This window comes from Grampus griseus (assembly GCF_964374135.1).
Source record: "Grampus griseus genome assembly, chromosome: X".
NCBI lineage: Eukaryota > Metazoa > Chordata > Mammalia > Artiodactyla > Delphinidae > Grampus > Grampus griseus.
The window spans coordinates 128,474,745-128,499,277 of NC_138999.1; the positions used below are offsets into that span (position 1 = coordinate 128,474,745).

General features: G+C 37.1%; 1 protein-coding gene across 1 annotated transcript in view; it reads right to left on the bottom strand.

The window, feature by feature from the left end:
- The window catches only part of GABRA3 (gamma-aminobutyric acid type A receptor subunit alpha3), a gene marked incomplete at both ends in the record, with an annotated part of 150,684 nt that extends 131,336 nt beyond the window's left edge, over positions 1 to 19,348 (bottom strand). The window contains one exon of the mRNA XM_082681362.1: positions 19,170 to 19,348. Coding sequence (XP_082537488.1) covers positions 19,170 to 19,348 — 179 coding nt within the window. The remainder of the gene's footprint in view (positions 1 to 19,169) is intronic.
- Positions 19,349 to 24,533: the final 5,185 nt, after the last annotated feature.

Here is a 24,533-nt window from a genome sequence, read left to right on the forward strand (position 1 = left end):
GGTTATCAGCTGATTTTTCAGCAGAAACTCTGCAGGCCAGAAAGGAGTGGCATGATATATTTTAAGTGATGAAAGGGAAAAACCTACAACCAAAAATACTCTACCCAGCAAGGCTCTCATTCAGATTCGATGGAGACATCAAAAGCTTTACAGACAAGCAAAAGCTAAAAGAATTCAGCACCACCAAACTAGCTTTACAACAAATGCTAAAGGAACTTCTGTAGGCAGAAAAGAAAAGGCCACAACTAGAAACAAGAAAATTATGAAATGGGAAAGCACACTAATAAAGGCAAACATACAATAAAGGTAGGAAATCATCCACACACAAATATGATATCTAAACCAGTAATTGTGAGAGGAGGAGAGTACAAATGCTGGATATTTCCAATACATTTGAAATTAAGAGATCAGCAATTTAAAACAAGCATGCATATATGTAGACTGTTATATCAAAACCTCATGGTAAACACAAACCAAAAATATATAATAGATATATACACAAATAAGAAACAGTAATCCAAACACAACACTAAAATAGTCAACAAATCACAAGAGAACAAAAGAGGAAAGGAAGGAAAAAGACCTACAAAAACAAATCCAAAACAATTAACAAAATAGCAGTAAGAATATACATATCAATAATTACCTAAATTTAAATGGATTAAATGCTCCAACAAAAAGACACAGACTGGCTGAATGGATACAAAAACAAGACCTGTATAAACGCTGTGTACAAGAGACCCACTTCAGACCTAGAGACACATACAGACTGAAAGTGAGGGGATGGAAAAGTATTCCATGCAAATGGAAGTCAAAAGAAAGCTGGAGGAGTAATACTTATATCAGACAAAATAGACTTTAAAGACTAAAGTCTTTAAAGAGACAAAGAAAGACAAGAGACAAAGGACACTACATAATCAAGGGATCAATCCAAGAAGAAGATGTAACAATTGTAAATATATATGCACCCAATGTCGGAGCACCTCAATATAGAAGGCAAATGTTAACAGACATAAAGGGAGAAATCGACAGTAACACAATAATACTGGGAGATTTTAACACTCCACTTACATCAATGGACAGATGATCCAGACAGGAAATCAGTAAGGAAAACAGGCCTTAAATGATGCATTAAACCATATGGACTTAATTGATATCTAGAGTGTTTCATCCAAAAGCAGCAGAATACACATTCTTTTCAAGTGCACATGGAACATTCTCCAGGATAGATCACATGCTGGCCCGAAAAGCAGCCTCAGTAAATTTAAGAAAACTGAAATCATATCAAGCATCTTTTCTAACCACAACATTATGAAGCTAGAAATCAACTACAAGAAAAAACTTCAAAAAATACAAACAGGTGGAGGTTAAACAATATGTTATGAAACAACCAATGGATCATTGAAGAAATCAAAGAGGAAATAAAAAAATACCTAGAGACAAATGAAAATGAAAACATGATGATCCAAAACTTATGGGGTGCAACAAAACAGTTCTAAGAGGGAAGTTAATAGAGATACAAGCTTACCTCTGGAAACAAGAAAAATTTCAAATGAACAACCTAACGTTACACCTGAAGCAACTAGAGAAAAAAGAATAAACAAAACTCAAAGTTAGTATAAGTAAACAAACCATAAAGATCAGAGCAGAAATAAATGAAATAGACTAAAAAACAATAGAAAAGGTCAATGAAACTAAAATCTGGTTCTTTGAAAGGAAAAACAAAATTGATAAACCTTTAGCCAGACTTATCAAGAAAAAAAGAGAGAGGGCCCAAATCAATAAAATTATAAATGAAAAAGAAGTTACAACCAACACCACAGAAATACAAAGGACCGTAAAAGACTACTACAAGCACCTATATGCCAATAAAATGGACAACACAGAAGAAATGAACAAATTCTTAGAAAGGTACAATCTCCCAAGACTGAACCAGGAAGAAATAGAAAATGTGAACAGAACAATTACAAGTACTGAAATTGAATCTGTGATTTAAAAACTCCCAACAAACAAAAGTCCAGGACCAGATGGCTTCACAGGCAAATTCTATCAAACATTTAGAGAAGAATTAACACCTATGCTTCTGAAACTACTTCAAAAAGTTGCAGAGGAAAGAATACTTACGAACTCATTCCATGAGGCCACCATCACCCTGATACCAAAGCCAGACAAAGATATCACAAAAAAAGAAAATTACAGGCCAATATCACTGATGAACATTGATGCAAAAATCCTCAACAAAATACTAGCAAACCAAATCCAATGATACATTAAGAGGGTCATATACATGATCAAGTGGGATTTATCTCAGGGATGCAAGGATTTTTCAATATTCACAAATCAATCAGTATGATATACCACATTAACAAATCAAAGAATAAAAAACTTCTGATCATCTCAATAGATGCAGAAAAAGGTTTTGATAAAATTCAACATCTATTTATGATAACAACTCTGCAGAAAGTGGACAGAGAGGTAACATACCTTAACATAATAAAGGCCATATATGACAAACCCACAGGTAATATCATACTCAATGGTGAAAAGCTGAAAGCATTTCCTCTAAGATCAGGAGAAAGACAAGGAGGTCTACTCTCACCACTTTCATTCAACATAGTTTTGGAAGTCTTAGCCATGGAAATCAGAGAAGAAAGAGAAATAAAAGGAATACAAATTGGAAAAGAAGAAGTAAAACTGTCACTGTTTGCAGATAACAGGATACTATACATAGAAAGTCCTAAAGATGCTACAAGAAAACTACTAGAGTTCATCAATGATTTTGGTAAAGTTGCAGGGTACAAAATTAATACACAGAAATCTGTTGCATTTCTATACACTAACAATGTAAGGTCAGAAAGAGAAATTAAGGAAACAATCCCATTTACCATTGCATCAAAAAGAATAAAATACCTAGGAATAAACCTACCAAAGGAAGCAAAAGACCTGTACTCCCAAAACTATAAGATGCTGATGAAAGAAATCGAAGACAACACAGACAGATGGAAAGATAAACCATGTTCTTGGATTGGAAGAATTAATATTGTCAAAATGACTATACCACACAAGGCAATCTACAGATTCAATGCAATCCTTATCAAATTACAAATGGCATTTTTCACAGAACTGGAACAAAAAAATTTTAATTTTTATGGAAACACAAAAGACCCTGAATAGCCAAGGCACTCTTGAGAAACAAAAACGGAGCTGGAGGAATCAGGTTCCCTGACTTCAGACTATACTACAAAGCTACAGTAATCAAAACAGTATACTGGCATTTAAAACAGACATAGGTCAATGGAACACGATAGAAAGCCCAGAAATAAACTCATGCACATATGGTCAATTAATCTATGACAAAGTTGGCAGGAATATACACTGCAGAAAAGAGAGTCTCTTCAGCAAGTGGCAGGGGAACATTGGACCACCACATGTAAATCAATGAAGTTAGACTACTCACACTATACACAAAAATAAACTCAAAATGGATTAAAGACCTAAAAATAAGACCAGATACTATAAAACTCCTAGAGGAAAACTGAGGCAGAATACTCTTTGACATAAATTGCAGCAATACCTTTTTGGATCCGTCTCCTAGAGTAATGGAAATAAAAACAGAAATAAACAAATGGGACCTAATTAAACCGGAAAGCTTTTGCACAGCAAAGGAAACCATAAACAAAACAAAAAGACAACCTACAGAATGGAAGAAAATATTTGCAAATGATATGATTGAAAGGGATTAATTTTCAACATATACAAACAGCTCATACAGCTCAATATCAAAAAAAAAACAACCTAATCAAAAAATGGACAGAAGGTCTAAAAAGACATTTCTCCAAAGAAGACATACAGTTGGCAGAAAGGCACATAAAAAGATGCACGACACTGCTAAGTATTAGGGAAATGCAAATCAAAATATAATACACCACACCAGTATCACCTCACACCAGTCAGAATGACCAACATCAAAATATCTACAAATAATAAATGCTGGGGAGGGTGTGGAGAAAAAGGAACACTCCTACACTGTTGGTGGGAATGTAAATTGGTACAGCCACTATGGAGAACAGTATGGAGGTTCCTTAATAAACTAAAAATACAGCTACCATATTATTGATCCTACAATCCCACTCTGGGGCATATATCTGGAGAAAACCATAACTTGCAAAGATACATGCACCTCACTGTTCACTTTAGCACTATTTACAGTAGCCAAGACATGGAAGCAACCTAAGTTTTTCATCGACAGATGAATGTATAAAGAAGGTGTGAAATATATATATATATATATACACACACACACACATACATGCATATACACATACATACACACACCAATGGAATATTTCTCAGCCATGAAAAGAATGAAATAATGCCACTTGCAGCAATATGGTTGGACCAAGAGATTATACTAAGTGAAGTAAGTCAGACAGAGAAAGACAAATATAATATGATATCACTTATATGTGGAATCTAAAAAAATGATACAAATGAACTTATTTACAAAACAGAAGCAGACTCACAGACATAGAAAACAAACTTATGGTTACCAAAGGGGAAGGGGGGAGGGATAAATTAGGAGTTTGGGATTAAAATATACCTACTACTCTATATAAAATAGATAACCAACAAGGACCTACTGTATAGCATAGGGAACTATATTCAATATCTTGTAATGACCTATAATGGAAGATATTATAAAAAAGAATATATATATATATATAAAAAACTCAGTTATACATATAGGAGTTACTGAGCTGTATACCTGAAACTAACACATTATAAATCAACCATATTTCAATAAAAAAAATTTTAATAAAAAAGAAGTTAATCTTGAAGAAGAAGCATAAAAAAATAAAATACATTTTGTCTAATAGGAAAAAAAATAGTTACAGCTATAATATTATGTTGATAGATACATAACATAAAAAGATGAAAAGTGAGGCATCAATATAAACTGTGGGGGCAAGTAAATGTGTAAAACTTTCTTATGCAATTGAATTTGTTATCAGCTTAAAATAGAAGATTATAAGATACATTATGAAAGCCTCATGGTAACCACAGAGCAAAAATTAGATACACAAACAATGTAGAGAAAAGAATCAAAGCAACCCACTAAAACAATCATCAACTAACAAAGAAAGACAGCAAGAGAGGAGGAAGGAAACTAAGGAACTTCAAAACAATCAGAAATCATTATTAAAATTTAGTGATAGTAAGTCTTTATCCAATCATGTCTTTAAATATAAATGTTTTAAATTCTTCAATTAAAAGACACAAAGAAGCTAAATGGATAAAAACAACAACAACAACAAATACCAAGGCCCATCTATATGCTGCCTATAAGAGGCTCACTTAAGCCTTAAGCACACTCACAGGCTGAAAGTGAAGGGATGAAGGTATTTCAAGCAAATGGAAATGAAAAGAGAGCAGGGGTAGCCATATTTATATCAGACAAAAGATACTTTAAGTAAAAAACTGTAACAGGATACAAGAAGGTCATTATATAATGATAAAAGGGTCAATTCATCACAAGGATATAACAACTGTAAACTCATGCACACTCAATATTGTAGCACATAAATATATTAAACAGTTATCAATGGATCTGAAGGGAAAAATAGACAGCAATGAAATAACAGTAGGGGACTTCAATACCACACTTTCAATAATTGATCCATCATTCAAATAGAAAATGAATAAGGAAATAATGGATCTGAATGATACCTTGGACCAAATAAACCAAACAGACATTTACAGAACATTCCAGCCAACAGCAGCAGAATACACATTTTCTCTAGCACACACAGAACATTCTCCAGGATGGTTCATGTAATATATCATAAAACATGTCTTAGCAAATTTAAGAAGATTGAAATCATAAAAACTGTTTTCCAACCACAGAAATATGAAACTAGAAATCAATAACAGGAGGAATGCTGGAAAATTGAAAATATGTGGAATTGAACAACATGCTCCTGAACAACAAATGGGTTAAAGAAGAAATCAACACGGAAATCAAGAAATATTTTGAAACAAATGAAAATGGAAGGACAACATATCAAAACATGTGGGATGCTGCAAAAGCAGTTCCCAGAGGGACGTGTATAGCAATAAATGCCTACATTAAGAAACAAGAAAGATCTTAAATAAGCTAGAAATAGAAGAACAAACTAAGCCGAAAGTTCACAGAAGAAAGGAATTATCAAAGATCAGAGCACAGAGCTTCCGGGAAGATGGTGGAAGAGTAAGACACGGAGATCACCTTCCTCCCCACAGATACAACAGAAATACATCTACACGTGGAACAACTTCTACAGAACACCTACTGAACACTGGCAGAAGACCTCAGACCTCCCAAAAGGCAAGAAACCCCCCCACGTACCTGGGTAGGGCAAAAGAAAAAAGAATAAACAGAGACAAAAGGATAGGGACACGGGACCTGCACCAGTGGGAGGGAGCTGTGAAGCAGGAAAGGTTTCCACACACTAGGAAGCCCCTTCGCGGGCGGAGACGGTGGGTGGCGGAGGGGGAAGCTGCGAAGCCACGGAGGAGGGCACAGCAACAGGGGTGTGGGGGGCAAAGCAGGGAGAGATTCCCACACAGAGAATCAGGGTCGACCAGCACTCACCAGCCCAAGAGGCTTGTCTGCTCACCCGCCAGGGCGGGCGGGGCTGGGAGCTGAGGCTCGGGCTTCAGTCAGAGCGCTGGGAGAGGACTGGGGTTGGCGGCATGAACACAGCCTGCAGGGGGTTAGTGCACCATGGCTAGCTGGGAGGGAGTCCGGGGAAAAGTCTGGACCTGCCGAAGAGGCAAGAGACTTTTCCTTCCCTCTTTGTTTCCTGGTGCACGAGGAGAGGGGATTCAGAGTGCTGCTTAAAGGAGCTCCAGAGAAAGGCTCGAGCCGCAGCTAAAAGCGCGAACCCCAGAGACGGGCAGGAGACGCTAAGGCTGCTGCTGCTGCCACCAAAAAGCCTGTGTGCGAGCACAGGTCACTGTCCACACCCGCCTTCCGGGAGCCTGTGCAGCCTGCCACTGCCAGGGTCCCGGGATACAGGGACAACTTCCCCGGGAGAACGCACGGTGCACCTCAGGCTGGTGCAATGTCACGCTGGCCTCCGCCACCACAGGCTCATCCCGCACTTCGTGCCCTGCCCTCCCCCTGGCCTGAGTGAGCCAGAACCCCCGAATCAGCGGCTCCTTTAACCCTGTCCTGTCTGAGCGAAGAACAGTCGCCCTCCGACGACCTACACGCAGAGGCGGGGCCAGATCCAAAGCTGAGCCCCTGGGAGCTGTGAGAACAAAGAAGAGAAAGGGAAGTGTCTCCCAGCAGCCTCAGAAACAGTGGATTAAAGCTCCACAATCAACTTGATGTACTCTGCATATGTGGAATACATGAATAGACAACGAATCATCCCAAATTGAGGAGGTGGACTTTGAGAGCAAGATTTATGAGTTTTTCCCCTTTTCCTCTTTTTGTGAGTGTGTATGTGTATGCTTCTGGGTGAGATTTTGTCTGTAGAGCTTTGCTTCCACCATTTGTCCTAGGGTTCTATCTGTCCGTTTTTTCTTTGTTGTTGTTGTTGTTTTAAATTTTTTTTCTTAATAATTATTTTTTATTTTAATAACTTTATTTTATTTTACTTTATCTTCTTTCTTTCCTTCCTCCCTCCCTCCCTCCCTCCCTCCCTTCCTTCCTTCCTTCCCTCCTTTAGACAACGAATCATCCCAAATTGAGGAGGTGGACTTTGAGAGCAAGATTTATGATTTTTTTCCCCTTTTCCTCTTTTTGTGAGTGTGTATGTGTATGCTTCTATGTGAGATTTTGCCTGTATAGCTTTGCTTCCACCATTTGTCCTAGGGTTCTATCCGTCCGTTTTTTTTTTTAATTTTTTTATTTCTTTTCTTTTTTTTCTTAATAATTTTTTTATTTTAATAACTTTATTATATTTTATCTTATTTTATGTTACTTTATCTTCTTTCTTTCTTTTTTCCTTCCTTCCCTCCTTCCTTCCTCCCTCCTTTCTTTCTTTCTTTCTTTCTTTCTTTCTTTCATTCTACTTCTACTAATTCTTTCTTTCTACCTTTTCTCCCTTTTATTCTAAGCCATGTGGATGAAAGGCTCTTGGTGCTACAGCCAGGAGTCAGTGCTGTGCCTCTGAGGTGGGAGAGCCAACTTCAGGACACTGGGCCACAAGAGCTCTCCCAGCTCCACATAATATCAAATGGCGAAAATCCCCCAGAGATCTCCATCTCAACACCAGCACCCAGCTTCACTCAATGACCAGCAAGCTACAGTGCTGGACATCCTATGCCAAAAAACTAGCAAGACAGGAACACAACCCCACCCATTAGCAGAGAGGCTGCCTAAAATCATAATAAGGCCACAGACACCCCAAAACACACCACCAAACATGGACCTGCCCACCAGAAAGACAAGATCCAGCCTCACCCACCAGAACACAGGCACTAGTCCCCTCCACCAGGAAGCCTACACAACCCACTGAACCAACCTTAGCCACTGGGGACAGACACCAAAAACAACGGGAACTACGAACCTGCAGCCTGCAAAAAGGAGACCCCAAACACAGTAAGATAAGCAAAATGAGAAGACAGAAAAACACACAACAGATGAAGGAGCAAGATAAAAATCCACCAGACCTAACAAATGAAGAGGAAATAGGCAGTCTACCTGAAAAAGAATTCAGAATAATGATAGTAAAGATGATCCAAAATCTTGGAAATAGAATAGACAAAATGCAAGAAACATTTAACAATGACCTAGAAGAACTAAAGATGAAACAAACAATGATCAACAACACAATAAATGAAATGAAAAATACTCTACATGAGATCAATAGCAGAATTACTGAGGCAGAAGAACGGATAAGTGACCTGGAAGATAAAATACAGGAAATAACTACTGCAGAGCAGAATAAAGAAAAAAGAATGAAAAGAACTGAGGACAGTCTCAGAGACCTCTGGGACAACATTAAACGCACCAACATTTGAATTATAGGGGTTCCAGAAGAAGAAGAGAAAAAGAAAGGGACTGAGAAAATATTTGAAGAGATTATAGTTGAAAACTTCCCTAATATGGGAAAGGAAATAGTTAATCAAGTCCAGGAAGCACAGAGAGTCCCATACAGGATAAATACAAGGAGAAACACGCCAAGACACATATTAATCAAACTATCAAAAATTAAATACAAAGAAAGCATATTAAAAGCAGCAAGGGAAAAACAACAAATAACACACAAGGGAATCCCCATAAGGTTAACAGCTGATCTTTCAGCAGAAACTCTGCAAGCCAGAAGGGAGTGGCAGGACATATTGAAAGTGTTGAAGGAGAAAAACCTGCAACCAAGATTACTCTACCCAGCAAGGATCTCATTCAGATTTGATGGAGAAATTAAAACCTTTACAGACTAGCAAAAGCTGAGAGAGTTCAGCACCACCAAACCAGCTCTACAACAACTGCTAAAGGAACTTCTCTAGGCAAGAAACACAAGAGAAGGAAAAGACCTACAATAACGAACCCAAAACAATTAAGAAAATGAGAATAGGAACATACATATCGATAATTACCTTAAATGTAAATGGACTAAATGCTCCCACCAAAACACACAGATTAGCTTAATGGATACAAAAACAAGACCCATATATTTGCTGTCTTCAAGAGACCCACTTCAGACCTAGAGACACCTACAGACTGAAAGTAACGGGATGGAAAAAGATATTTCATGCAAATGGAAACCAAAAGAAAGCTGAAGTAGCAATTCTCATATCAGACAAAATAGACTTAAAAAAAAAAAAGATCAGAGCAGAAATAAATGAAATAGAGACCAGGAAAACAATAGAAAAGATCAATGAAACTAAGTGCTGGCTCTTTGAAAAGATAAACAAAATTGGCAAGACTTTAGCCAGATTAACTAAGAAAACAAGAAAGAAGACACAAATAAATAAAACTAGAAATGAAAGAGGAGACATTACAACTGATAGCACAGAAATATAAAAAATTATGAGAGACTACAATTATATGTCAACAAACTGGATAACTGAGAAGAAATGGATAAATTCCTAGAAACATATGACCCACCAAAAAATGAATCATGAATAAACAGAAAATCTAAAGAAACCCTTAACAATTAAGGAGATTGAATCAGTAATCAGAAAACTCCCAAACACAGAAAAGCAAAGGATCAGATGGTTTCACCAGTGAATTCTACCAAACATTTAAAGAGGAATTAACACCAATCCTTCTCAAACTGTTGCAAACATCTGAAGAGGAGGGAACACTCCCAAATTCATTTTATGCAGCCAGCATTACCCTGATATCAAAGCCAAATAAGACACCACAAGAAAATAAAATTACAGACAAATATCCCTGATAAAGATGTAAAAATTCTCAACAAAATATTAGCAAACTGTTTTCAAAAGCACATTAAAAATATCATTCACCACCTCATTACAAATAGCTCAATTTCGTTTCTTTTTATGGCTGAGTAATATTCCATTGTATATATATATATCTTCTTTATCCATTCATCTGATGATGGACACTTAGGTTGTTTCCTTCTCCGGGCTATTGTAAATAGAGCTGCAATGAGCACAGCACAGGGAGATCAGCTCGGTGCTTTGTGACCACCTGGAGGGGTGGGATAGGGAGGGTGGGAGGGAGGGAGACGCAAGAGGGAAGAGATACGGGAACATATGTATATGTATAACTGATTCACTTTGTTATAAAGCAGAAACTAACACACCATTGTAAAGCAATTATACTCCAATAAAGATGTAAAAAAAAAAATCATTCACCTTGATCAAGTGAGATTTATCCCTGGGATGCAAGGATGGTTTAACACATGAAAAACAACAAATGTAATACACCACATTAATAGAATGAAAGATAAATATGATATAATCATCTCAACAGAGGCAGAAAAAGTATTTGACAAATACAACATCATTTCATGATGAAAATGTTCATCAAATTGGGTATAGAAGGAATATTCCTTAGCATAATAAAGGTCATCTATGACAAGCCCACAAACAACATCATACTCAGTGGTAATAAGTTAAAACTCTTTCCTGTAAGATCAATACAGAGATGCCCATTCTTACCATTTGTATTCAACATAATAATAAAAGTTCTAGCCAGAGCAATTAGGCAAGAAAAAGAAATAAAAACACCCACATCAGAAAGGAGAAGTAAAATCATTTCTGTTTGCAGATGATATAATCTTACATGTAGAAAACCTTGAAGACTCCACTAAAAAACCGTTAGAACAAATAAATGAATTCAGTAAAGTTTTAGGATACAAAATCAAGACACAGAAATCAGTTGCATTTCTATACACTAACAATGAATTATCTGAAAGAGAAGTTAAGAAAGCAATCCCATTTACAATAGCATTGAAAATGATGAAATATTGAGGAATAAATTTAACCAAGGAGGTGAAAGACCTGTACACTGTAAATTATAAGACATTGATTGAAAGAGATTAAAGAAGACACAAATAAATAAAAAGATATCTCAGGTTCCTGGATTTGAAGATTAATACTGTAAATATGTCCATACTACCCATAGTGATCTACAGATTCAATGTAATCCCAGTCAAAATTCCAAAGACATTCCTATTCACAGAAATAGGAAAAATTATTCTACAATTTGTTTCAGACCACAAAAGACCCTGAATAGCCAAAGCAATCTTGAGAAAGAAGGGCAAAGCTGGAGGTATAACAATACCTGATTTCAAGCTATATTACAAAGCTATAGTAATCAAAACAGTATGTTACTGGCATAAAAATAGGCACATAGATCAGTGGAACAAAATAAAGACCCCAGACATAAAACCTCACAAATATTCTCGACTAATTTTTGATGATGGAGCCAAGAACACACATTGGGGAAAGGACAGTCTCTTCAATAAAAGATATTGGGAAAACTGGATATCCACTTGAAAAAGAATAAAACTGAACCCCTACCTTACACCACTCACATAAAATTAACTTGAAATGGACCAAAGATTTAAATGTAATACCTGAAACTGTAAATCTCCTTGAAGAAAACATAGGGGAAAAGAGCCTTGACATTGGTCTTGGCAATAATTTCTTGGATAAGTCACCAATAGCACAGGCAACAAAAATTAAAATAAACAAGCTGGGCTACATTAAACTAAAAAGCTTCTGAACAGCTAAGGAAACAAGCAATAAATGGAAAAGAAAACCTACAGAATGGGAGGAAATACTCCCAAACCATATATCTGATTAGGAATTGATATGCATAATATATAAAGAACTCATACAACTCAATAGCAAAAGGGAAAATAATCCAATTAAAAAATGGGCAAAGGACCTGTGTAGGCATTTTTCCAAAGAAGACATACAAATGGCCATCAGGTGTGTGAAAATGTGTTCAACATCACTAATCATCAGGGAAATGCAAATCAAAACCACAATGAGACATCAACTTGCCTGCTATGATGGCTTTTTATCCAAAAGACAAGAGATAACAAATGTTGGCAAGGATGTGGAGAAATAGGAACCCTTGTGCACTCTTTGTGGGAATGTAAATTGGTATAGCTATTATGGAAAACAGTATGGTTATTACTCAAAAAGTAAATATTGTACTACTATATTATCCAGAAATTCCACTTCTCGGTATATATCTGGAGGAATTAAAATCAGTGTTGCACAGGGATATCTGCATCCCCATGTTCACTGCAGCATTATTCACAATAGCAAAGGTACGGAAACAACCTAAGTATCCACCAATGGAAAAGAAAATGTGAGATATACACATACACACACAAACACACACACATATACAAGAGAATATGGCATGTGTATGAGAAAGAAGTCAATCCTGCCATTTGTGACAACATGGATGGACCTTGAAGGCATTGTGCTAATTGAGATAAGTTAGAGAAGGACAAATACTGTATGATATCACTTATATGTGGAATCTAAAACAACTGAACTTGTGCAAATGATAGTAGAATGGTAGTTACCAGAGGTTAGGGTTGGTGAGGAAATGGGGAGCTGTTGTTTAAAGGTACAAACTTACAAGTAGTAGATAAACAAGTTCTGGAGCTCTAATATACAACATAGTGATTATAGTAAACAATACTATATTATAAACTTCAAGGTTACTAAGAGACTAAATCTTAACTGTTCTCAACACAAAAGAAATGATAAATATGTGACATCATAAAGGCATTAGCTAACTCTACTATAATCGTATTGCAATATATAAATGTATCAAACCAAAACATTTTTCACCTTAAACTTACACAATGTTATATGTCAATTATATCTCAATTTTAAAAAGTATTTTTAAAAATTCCTTTTCAGATCATGTATCTGCAATGTTCACAGACCTTTCATAAGTCTTCGTGGTTACCAAATAAAATCCAACTCCTTGGACTGATATTCATGGCTTTCTGTGAATCTGCAATCTATTCCCAATATACTTTTACAGGTGTACATTCCACTACTTCTCTTTCTGACCAGAAATCATAGCCATATTAGATTATTCACCATTTCCCAATACTCCCCATGTTTTCATTTTCCGAGTCCAGTCATTCCAATAAGTGGAAAGGTCTAGCTAAAAATTCAGCACTAGGGATACCAGTTATATACTGGGAAGGGAATGAGAAACACCTGGAATTCAATAACATACATTCTAATGTTTTTACAGAAGCCACTTAAAGAAAAAAGAATAAACTGATTTTTGACTAGAATATGTCCAATATATCTCAAAAAGACAACTGTCTTTTTCTTAAATGGCTTCTATAGACTGGTTATGAAACTAAAGAAGTATTAGCTTAAGACACACCCATTCGCTATGTGGTCCACCTGTTCACACTATTTGCAGAATTAAAGTAAAATAAAAACCAAGTCCTTCATACCTTCTTAGTAACTAAAAGCCACTGCTTCACAGAAACACACGAGAAGATCTGACTACTGTATCTTGTGAATGATTAAATGACAAGGTACTAACCTTAGAGATATGATTTCATATGTGAACATCAGCAGGTGTACCCTAACTTAAAATGGGTTGTATTCCAAAGTTTGCAAAGAATTAAAGGCACATTCTTCCTTTGAAACAATGCCATAAAGGGTAGCTACTTTTCCAGGCAAGGCTACACAAGTCTTTATTTCTCATAATTTATCTGAATGATTGTAATTGCCAATGCATGAGCACTATTTCAGCAACATTTCTCATTAAGTGGACTTTCATAGGCCAGCCTGAGAACCATTTATAACACTGCCTATGTGGAGAAAAGAATTATGACACAAAAGAAGGGAAACTACAGTACTAGGCATATTCTCTTCCCCACTATTATTTACTCTCTACCCCACAACCATGGCCATGACCAAAGCAATGAGCTGGTCATGGCCTCAAGTCTCTCAATCAATCCTAGTGACTAGTATTCTTACAATGGAGAGTCCTGACAGTCATCAACTTAACCAAGAGATCACATTTAGCATCAGTAATACTGAGACGACCTTGCCTCCTGACATGATACAATAGGAAGTCACAGTGTCATCTACCAAATATTCTTGATCCTGCCTTCAAATGTCCAGCTCTGCCCTGTGTTACAAATTCTACACTTCTACTTCAAAATGGAAAATGATATTTCTTATTCCTCTAGGTCCTATAAGAAAATTACACTTGCCCCATTTTAGCACAGGCTAGGCAGTCATGTGGCTGAGATATTAAGTATTCAGAGATTGAGGTATTACTATACATAAGTAGATGTTCACATACACAAAATAAATGGACATGTGCCTAATTCATACTTAAAATTGACCAAACACATGAAAACCAATACATTATAGCAATTAATAGCATGTACTCTGGAGCCAGACTGTCTGGGTTTCAGTCCTGGCTCTGCCACTTTTTAACTGTGTGAGCTTTGGCAAGTTACTTGACCTCTCCGTGTCTCCATATTTTATCTGTGAAACAGGAATAATAGCAGCACCTAGGTAGAAGGTCTGTTATAAGGATTATATGGATTAACCTATGTAAAGCACTTAGAATAGTGCTTGGTACATAGTAAGAGTTATTTAAACATAAGTTTTAAAGTAACAGGATAGGATATGAAAACTATAAATAAGAATAAAGTATTGAACTAAGTTTCAAAAAAATCTAATTAGAGAACAAAGGAGAGTGTTCAGTTTTAAGCAATGTCTGGAAAATCATATCATGTCAGGAGAATAGTTGAAAGTAATAAGAGTTATCCTGTAGACAAGAAAGCATGGAGTAGCTCTGAGACCTGTTATGTGGAAAAGGAAGCAAGTGCCACAGGGGCCTAAAACTGGTAGGCATTAGAGGAAGGTGGACTTCTGCTCAATATAGGAAGCACTTTCCAATCCCTAGAGCTATATGCCCATGGTAATAATGCAGTTTACTACTGGAGGGATTCAAACTGGTAGGTCAATCATAAAGCATAATGCAAGAGGGATTCTTGATCAGGGTAGGAGCTTAGGACTTAGAGCTTCTCAGGTCCCACATCTGATTCTTAAATTTTAAGATTTGGTGATTGAATGGTAAAAGTATTAATGTATTGATTCCATAATAGAGATTATATACACATAGAAGAGATTAGACTTTGCATACTTATAATTCAAGTCAAAATTAGCTTGAGACATTCCCACTCAACATGTGCCATGCCTGTCCACATTATTCACTGAGTTAAAGTAAAATAAAAACCAAGTCCTTTATGTTTCTCTTAGTAACTTAGTATTTACATGTGTGGCCACAGGTGCCAGTTTATTCTGAGATTAAGAGAACTGAGAAAATATATTTCACAATGAAAGCAGACACTTACAAGGACCTATGGAACATGGCACCAAGTCAGACTATGAATGTGACAAAGAGAAAATGAATCAACAGTTCAACCATTTCCTCTTAAATTCACAGTATCTGCTCTCACCACTGCCAGCACTATGTAATCTTGTTGCAGAAAAAGTGGTGATATGGTGTCATGTAAATGTACAGCCTTGTGCCCAGTGTCTTTCATTTCCCCTTCCAGATATATTATACACTCTTCACCCTGTTCTCTTTCTTATAACGGTAAACTGTATGAACTATATCAGCAGGGCTGCCACAGCCTCTGGCTTCAGAAGACAGAGGGAAAAAGAAGGGAAAGTCTGGGTATGTAATCTCTTGGCTCTCTCCCTGTGAAATCTCCTCCACTAAAGATCTCTTCACCTCTTAAGTAAACTTGTTTTACATGACATACCTACTGCTGGCCTTAGGTTCTTGCTGTATCTGTTGGGGGTGTATCTACACCCAGACCATACCTTTACTGTTAGGTCCTTTGCAAATGTACCCTCCTCAAATAGTCTTATTTGAAATGTCCCATCTGTATTCTTTGGGATCCTGTCTGATACACATCTCAAGTTTCAACAAATCTCAGTCAGACCTGGACAGAATATCCATTTGGCATTTACTTGCTACTGAGGTTGACCCATCATGAAATTGCTTATATTCAACCATTTTGACCCAGAGAAATGACATTTTCATAATGCTCCAACCTAACACTGTTCACACATATAGTTCTCATTTGTTAATGGTCAAACGAGGAAGCAGGAGTATAAGAAATTCCTTTATTACATGAAGCTGAAATTGTTCCCTGTAGCTTTTCTTTAAAAATATGGGACTTGGAATCAGAGACTGGTGTTCTAGACCTAGCTCTACTATTAATTTTCTGTAAAGTCTTAGAAAAATAAATTTCCTTTTCTGGAACTCAATTTCTTCATGCACAAAATGAGGAATCAGACTAGATGCTCTCTATGCATTTTCCCATGTCTGCTATTCTAAAATTTCAGAATCCCATATTCCTAACTATACTGTAAGTTCTTTGAAAACAAGGACTGTGTCCCCAAAGTATTGTTCAAAGATTCCTTACATCAGAATCATGCGGGGCACTTGATAAAAATGCAAATTTTAGGCACTATCCCCAGAGCTACTAAATCAAATTCTCCACGTGTGGAGCCTGCTTCCTTGCTTACACATACCAAACATTGAGAACCATTGCATTTAGAACATGATTAGAATATGTTAGAACAAAGTACTGGTCAATAAACCAGTACTCCTCAACAGTCTCTGCTTTTTCAAGCAGGATGTTTTGGCCTTCTCTTTAATATAATTATTGAAAGGCTTGATTATTTGATTTTCTAAGCACCAACAGGACATAAACAAACTGATGTAAACAGGAGAGGTGACAACTGACACTGAGGATGGAGACACAAAAAGAAAAATAGCAGATATAGGATAAACACAATGAATGCTCTTTATGATGATCAGAGAGTCACCAAGAAGTGGGACTATTCTGTTCAAAATCCTTGTTTAGGATTATTAGATAGCATGCAATACATTTTTAGAGAACTTTAATTCTCAGAGTTAAAATTAAAAAGCCTGAGCTTCCCTGGTGGCGCAGTGGTTGAGAGTCCGCCTGCCAATGCAGGGGACATGGGTTCATGCCCCAGTCCGGGAAGATCCCACATGCCACGGAGCGGTTGGGCCCGTGAGCCATGGCCGCTGAGCCTGCGCGTCCGGAGCCTGTGCTCCGCAACGGGAGAGGCCGCAACAGTGAGAGGCCCGCGTACCGCAAAAAAAAAAAAAAAAAAAAATTAAAAAGCCTTTAACATTTGAAGAGGTAAGATTCATTTATTTAGAATTTCCATCTTATTTAGAACATCTATCATGCCCAATGAAATCACATACATGAGAAGTTAATAAGACAGAATTAGTCTTTTTTTTCCCATACTGGGATAAAGAACAAAAAGGGCCACATGGGCCATGTTTCTAAGGACATATCAGTCCAGTTGTGTAGCCCTCAGCCCCAGAGATTATTGTTGAAAATGCTGATAGAAGATGGAAAGACTCAGAGTACATTAAGATAATCAACTCTGCAAAAATAATTAGGAACAAGTCCTAATGCTTCCAAGTATATGGGACAATAGCCAAATGTAAAACAACAACAAACACTACCAAAGAATAAAATATCCTCCGTAATATTGAAATATGTAGAGGCTAAGGGGGTGATTTCTAGTAATGATATTCTCTGAATGAGGTTGACTTTTAAAGTCAAAAGAAGTTCAAAATAGCTGAAGAACATAAAGTTTGGTGACAGGAGGACTAAAAATAAGGGTGACAAATGGGTGGAAGCTGGGTCATACTGGGTCTTATAAAATCATATTAAGGAGTTGGGACTTTAGGGATAATAGAAAGTCATTAAGTAACTCTAAATAGGACAGATATAATGCAACATGCATTGTGGAAGAAACACTGGCTACATACTTTAGGAAGTAAAACCAATTAGAGACTCTTGCAGTAGTCCAAGTGGAAGACAACATCGGATTAAACTAGTAGCAGGAAAGTTGGAAAAAAGTAGATGAATCCAAGGAATGTGGGAGGAAGAAATGACAGATCTTAGGGATTGATTGAATCTGTAAAGTGAAGGGTAGAAAGCATAGCCATAAAAGCATGAAGAAACCAAATATAGAATTTACTGTTACTACTACGTCAAGATTTCTTTTACTATGCCAGTAAAACCATCCCCCAGCTACTTCAGGGTATTACCATCAGCTGAAGGGAACCATCTCACTGTAAAATGCCTGGGAGGACAATGACTGACTGAGATGAAGCTACAAAAGCCATTCATGCTCCGTATCTCCCCATGGGGTCAAATGGAAGCTACACTTCAAGTGAAATCACACCTTTGTTTTACTTTTGCTCCTTCCCTATCTCACTTCCCTTACTTCTTACAAGTTTCCCTCCTTAACAAATGAATCTACATATGCAACAGAAACAGACTCACAGAGATAGAAAACAAACTCATGGTTACCAAAGGGGAAAGGGAGGGGGAGGGATAAATTAGGAGTATGGACTTAACAGATACACACTACTATATATAAAACAGATAAGCAACAAGTATTTACTGTATATCACAGGGAACAATATTCAATATCTTGTAACAACCAATAATGGAAAATAATCTAAAAAAAGAATATTTATATAACTGAATCAGTTTGCTCTACACCTGAAATTAACACAATATTGTAACTCAACTATTCTTCAATTAAAAAAAAAAGCTCTGGTCAAAGGCAATAATTTATCACAGTCTTCTTTTGTTCTAGGAGTTAAGAGTACTTACCCGCCAATATCGTGCTTTACAAAGTCCCCAGGTTCTTGTCGCCTTGATTCCCCTTGGCCAGTTGTTCCAGGGATAATATTAATCAGGAAGAGAACCCCAAGGCTAGTCATGTAGAACTGACTTATTTGTGTGATTATCATCTTCTTAGGCACCAACTTGGAGAGACCTGTGAGTTCCATGTTCAGGGAAAGAGGAAGGGGAAAGGAGTAGAAGACAAAGGGAAGGAGGAAGAAGTGGTGAAAAAAAATATTTTATTCAACTCTATTAGAGCCATTTAACTTCCAGAATATACAGCTACTAAATGCTTACTGTTACAGTCCTCCTTCTGCAGTTCATCAATGCCACCAAAATTCACTCCTGGCATATCCCTCTCTTGATTATACCAGAGCCTAACCTATAGAGGGTAGTATAAAGACTCTAAATCAGTAATTGGAAGACTTAGGTTACAACGCCATCTTTTTCCCTGTCTTCTTTTAACTAGGTGAGTCACAGAACTTCTCTTAGCCTCAGTTACCTCTTATAATCTGAGATCTTAAAATAATCTCTCATGTCTTCACTTTATTTTTCCCCCATCCTGTTTGATTTTTTACTATCACAAATGCCTTTTCCATGAATAACTGTATAATACTGTAGAAAATCATAGAATATTAAGACCTGGAGTCTCTTTATAGAATTTTTGGGATTGATTCTCATCTTGATACAGTTAAGCAGTTTTCCAAAATATCAAAGGGCCTGGAGAAGATGGACTGTATCCTCTGAATCGGGTTGAGAAAATGCTGAATGATGAGACACCATGATTCCTGAATAGGAATGCAATGTTTTCCCATAAAGAGATATTTGAGGGCAAAACCAGTCCCATATAGGGGCCACAACATAAAGAAATCCAAGCCTAGTCTCCTGGTACAGAAGTCCCTACGTGGTCAGCAAACTATACTGATGATAGAATTATGCAATTTTGAGTTGCCTATATGCAAGGCTGTTTTATGAACTCTGGATTGGTGGAGGTTTACCCAGGACATGGGGTTAAGAAAACAGTGTAAAGAGGCACTTGCTTGTTACCTCTAAACCTTATGGCTTCTTTGAATTTGAGACACTGACCACTTGAAGGAAACCTAATTCTTACCCAGCACCATACTCTTTTACAGTCATATAGGTGGTTTAATTTTCAGAGGGCATAGAAGGATATGAAATGTTTTTCCTGAGGAAAGTTTATACAAGACACTAATATGTAAAACAGATACATGCTGAAGAGCTATTCTGGTAGATGAGAAGATGAAGAACAAAATCTTTCTAAATTGATCCTAACCACTCCACCCCACCCCCGCCCCAAGGCAGCCACTAGGTTCTATATTAGATTGTCTTCTTGAATCTGATACAGGCATAGAAAACTATGATACAGGAAAAGATGGATTTCTGACATGAGAAAATGTCCACATTATAGATAGAAATAGTCATAGTATTCGGCTGTATCACATAAATTTGCCAATTTGACAATTTTTCTTTCACAAAACAGCAATTTCTTATGCTCAATTTAATATGTGCTGTGACATTCATGACTCATGAGCTGTACAAGAGTTGATGGCTATTTTACAGAAATCAACAGAAACAGTACAGTTAAGAAAACCATAGCATATGAGTAAGAAAATATGGTACATAAACAGACAATTCTGGGGCAAGAGAAACAGCTGTAGTATGGGCAATAACTCTCTGACATATGCTCAAACATCCACAGGGCTTTAGAAGACCCTAAGGTTGAAAATCACATGACAAAGGTTAATGCTCATATAATCATGATTGACAATTACTCTACAGGAACAAAGAGACTTGGTACAGGATATGAAGTCTAAATTGTAGAAATAATACATGGAATATAGGACAGAACTATGATGCATGCTTAAAAAACATGAGTGCCTGAGTAACAATCCTGGGTTTAGGAGAAGATGGCCATGCTGCATGAGCAAAGATACTCATAGTGTATGTTCAACTATGCTATTCTAGTATATAACTATGGCTTATGTTCAAATGATCATGGTAAACAAGGAGCAAATCTTCACACTAAGCATAGATGCCAATGACACAGAAACAAATGCCCATGATTTGGAAGGAGAAAACTATGATGCATAAGAAGACAACAATGTTATATAAACTCATGACTAAGATACATGTTCAAATAACCATTATGCATGAGAAGACATCCATTATATATAAAAGAGGTTAGACATAATACATGCCCTCCAACTACCATGACACTTGCTAGCAAACAATATTATTATTCATGTGAACACATTTATGATATAAAACCATTTGGCTATGATATATGTCAGAAAACCATAGCACATAAGCCTACTAACCACTGAACAAGAGAAGAGGGCCTTGGTACACATTTCATTAAGACATTGCACGTGATCAAAAGAATGCCACTAGACTGCTGTACAACAATGTGAATATACTTAACAACACTAAACTGTACAGTTAAAATGGTTGATTGTTTGTCATGTGTTTTTTCTTTACCAGAATTAATGTTTTTTTGTTTGTTTGTTTGTTTGTTTGCGGTACGCGGGCCTCTCACTGTTGTGGCCTCTCCCGTTGCAGAGCACAGGCTCCGGACGCGCAGGCTCAGCGGCCATGGCTCACGGGCCCAGCCGCTCCACGGCATGTGGGATCTTCTTGGACTGGGGCACGAACCCGTGTCCCCTGCATCGGCAGGCGGACCCTCAACAACTGCGCCACCAGGGAAGCCCAGAATTAATGTTTTAATTAAAAAACAACATGCCACTGGAAGAGGCAGAGTCTTAGCAAGTTAGCAAATATCTATAAAACAGACCCAACCCTGATATATGTACAGAGAAATATGGCACATTAGAATATATTAGCATTAAATGAACATAAATCCATGTACATGCTCAGATGATCATCAAACAGTACAGAGAAGGACAGTAGAAGAGCAGACACTCAAAATTATTCTAACAACCTTGCTGAATTTTCAAGTGACCGTAGTGCATAAACCATGACACTTGAACAAAGAGCCTTCAAACATGATAAAGCATCTATCTAGCTGGAGACAACTATGGTATATGCTTAAACAACCATGATGAATGTGAAGAAGTATTTGGTATATTAGTCCTTAACCACAATGTGTGCATACACAATGTGTGTATCATGGCAACCATGATACAAGAATTAAGTGACATGGTTTAGGGGTAGATGGCCATGCTAGACTGCCATGATGCAGGAACAGGAGCCATGGTCCAAGAGTAGGTTGACATGCTCAAATTTTTCCACTGGAGCTGAGAGGTAAGGTATAGATGCAAGTGACCATAATGAAGAATTGATATCTTTCAAGTAATGATGACCACGGTGAATAAATTGCTATTTATAACATAAACAAACAAATATAATACTACACATACCCATGATGAATATACTGAAAATTACAGCAAAGGAACATCATATAATGACATGAATATTCAAACAACTATGTTGCATGAGCAGAATGTAAAACCTAATACTAGTTTTAAAGTTAGTATAAAGAAGCCGGTGTACACTGTAAAAGTAGACAACCATGGTGTATGCTCATATAAGTACAGCAAATGAATAAACACCGATGACACATGAGCTTAAAACCAATGAGTGTATTCAGATAACCATGGTCACAATGGCAGATCCCTCTGGTAGGGGCAGATTGGCTATAATATAGGAGGTAACAACCCTTGTGCAGGCTCAGATAATCTTGGTATTAGAATGTATTATCTATGGTACAGGAACACACAATCATGACACATGCTCAAGTCACCATAATATGTAATTGCATAGCCAAAATAACAATGGTTACTCAATCAATTCACTCTGCTCAAGAACTAAAGGAAGGTACAAGGAACTAACCAGAGGGAAATCTCTATTAGCTGATAACTTACAAATTAATATCTCCATCCTAGATCTCTCCTGCAACCCATATCTGCACTTAGATGTCTGAGAAGCATCTTAAACCTAACACATTCAAATATCCACCTACACACACACACACACACACACACACACACACACACACACACACACACAGACCTGGTCCTCCTGCAGTCTTTCTCATTTCAGGTAATAGTAACCCCACCCTTCCATCTGCTCAGTAAAAACTCTGATGTCATTCTTGATTCCACTTTTACTCTCACACCCCACATTCAATCCATAAACAAGTCTCATGGGCATTCCATTAGAAAGGAAACATATCCAGAATAAAACCACTGGTCATCACCTCTGCTGATACTCTGGCTTGTCATCTCTTGCTGAGATCATTATAAAAGCCTCTTAACTGGTCTTGCTGCCTGTGCCCTTGCTCCCTTACAGTCTGTTCTTTAAACAGCAGACAGAGTGAAATTATAAAGTGTTAAGTCAGATCATGTCTCTCCTCTGTTCAAAACCATCCAATCGCTTCCCATTTCAAAAAGCCTTATTATGACCTACAAGAACCTACATGATCTTATCCCCAAATAGCTGGCTAACCTCTACTACCCTCCTCTCTTACTCACTCCATTTCAGCCATATTGCCTCCTTGCCACTCATTGGATATGCCAGGCATGCTCCAGCTCTAGAGCCTTTGCATCTGCTATTGCCTCTACCTGGAATATTCTTCCATCCAATTTCCAGATAGTTTGTTCATTCCTTCACTTTAGGTTTTTATCCAAATATCACCTTTCTCATTGAGGCCTTCCCTGACCACCCTATCTAAAAATTCAATCCTTCTACACATCCCAGATACTTCCTATGCAGTTGCCTGCTCTATTTTCCCTTTTAGCACTTCTAGCATATATTTTATGTTTTTTGTTATCGTCTCTTTCCCCAGTAGAATATAAGCTCAATGGGGACAAGGAATTTTGCTTGGTTTATCCATAGATATATGTCCAATGCATAGAAAAGTGCTTGATAAATAATGCATACTTAATAAATAGCTAATGAATGTTATTTTGAAAAAGTCACATCCCTAAATGAGGTAAGATAGTATAAAGGATAGGGTGTAGGATGGGCTTTGGAACACACTAGATTAAGAGACTACTTGGAATTACCAAATATTAGTCATGTTAGGCTTTAAAGACCTCATTCTTTAACATAAAATGGGGGTAATAATACTCATCCTCTAAGAATTCTAAAGATTAAATAATATAACATACATAAAATGCCTGGCTAAAGACCTGTTACCAGGATGAGTCAGCTGTTATATCCTGTCCAAATATAAATTCATTTTATCACAAACATTTGAGCATCCACTTTGTACAAGGCACCGATACAGTACACTCTTCTATAAGAATTCCTAAAACTCCTTTACCTTAGTGCTTAGAAAGTACTAGATACCAACACTCTGCCCACCAACTC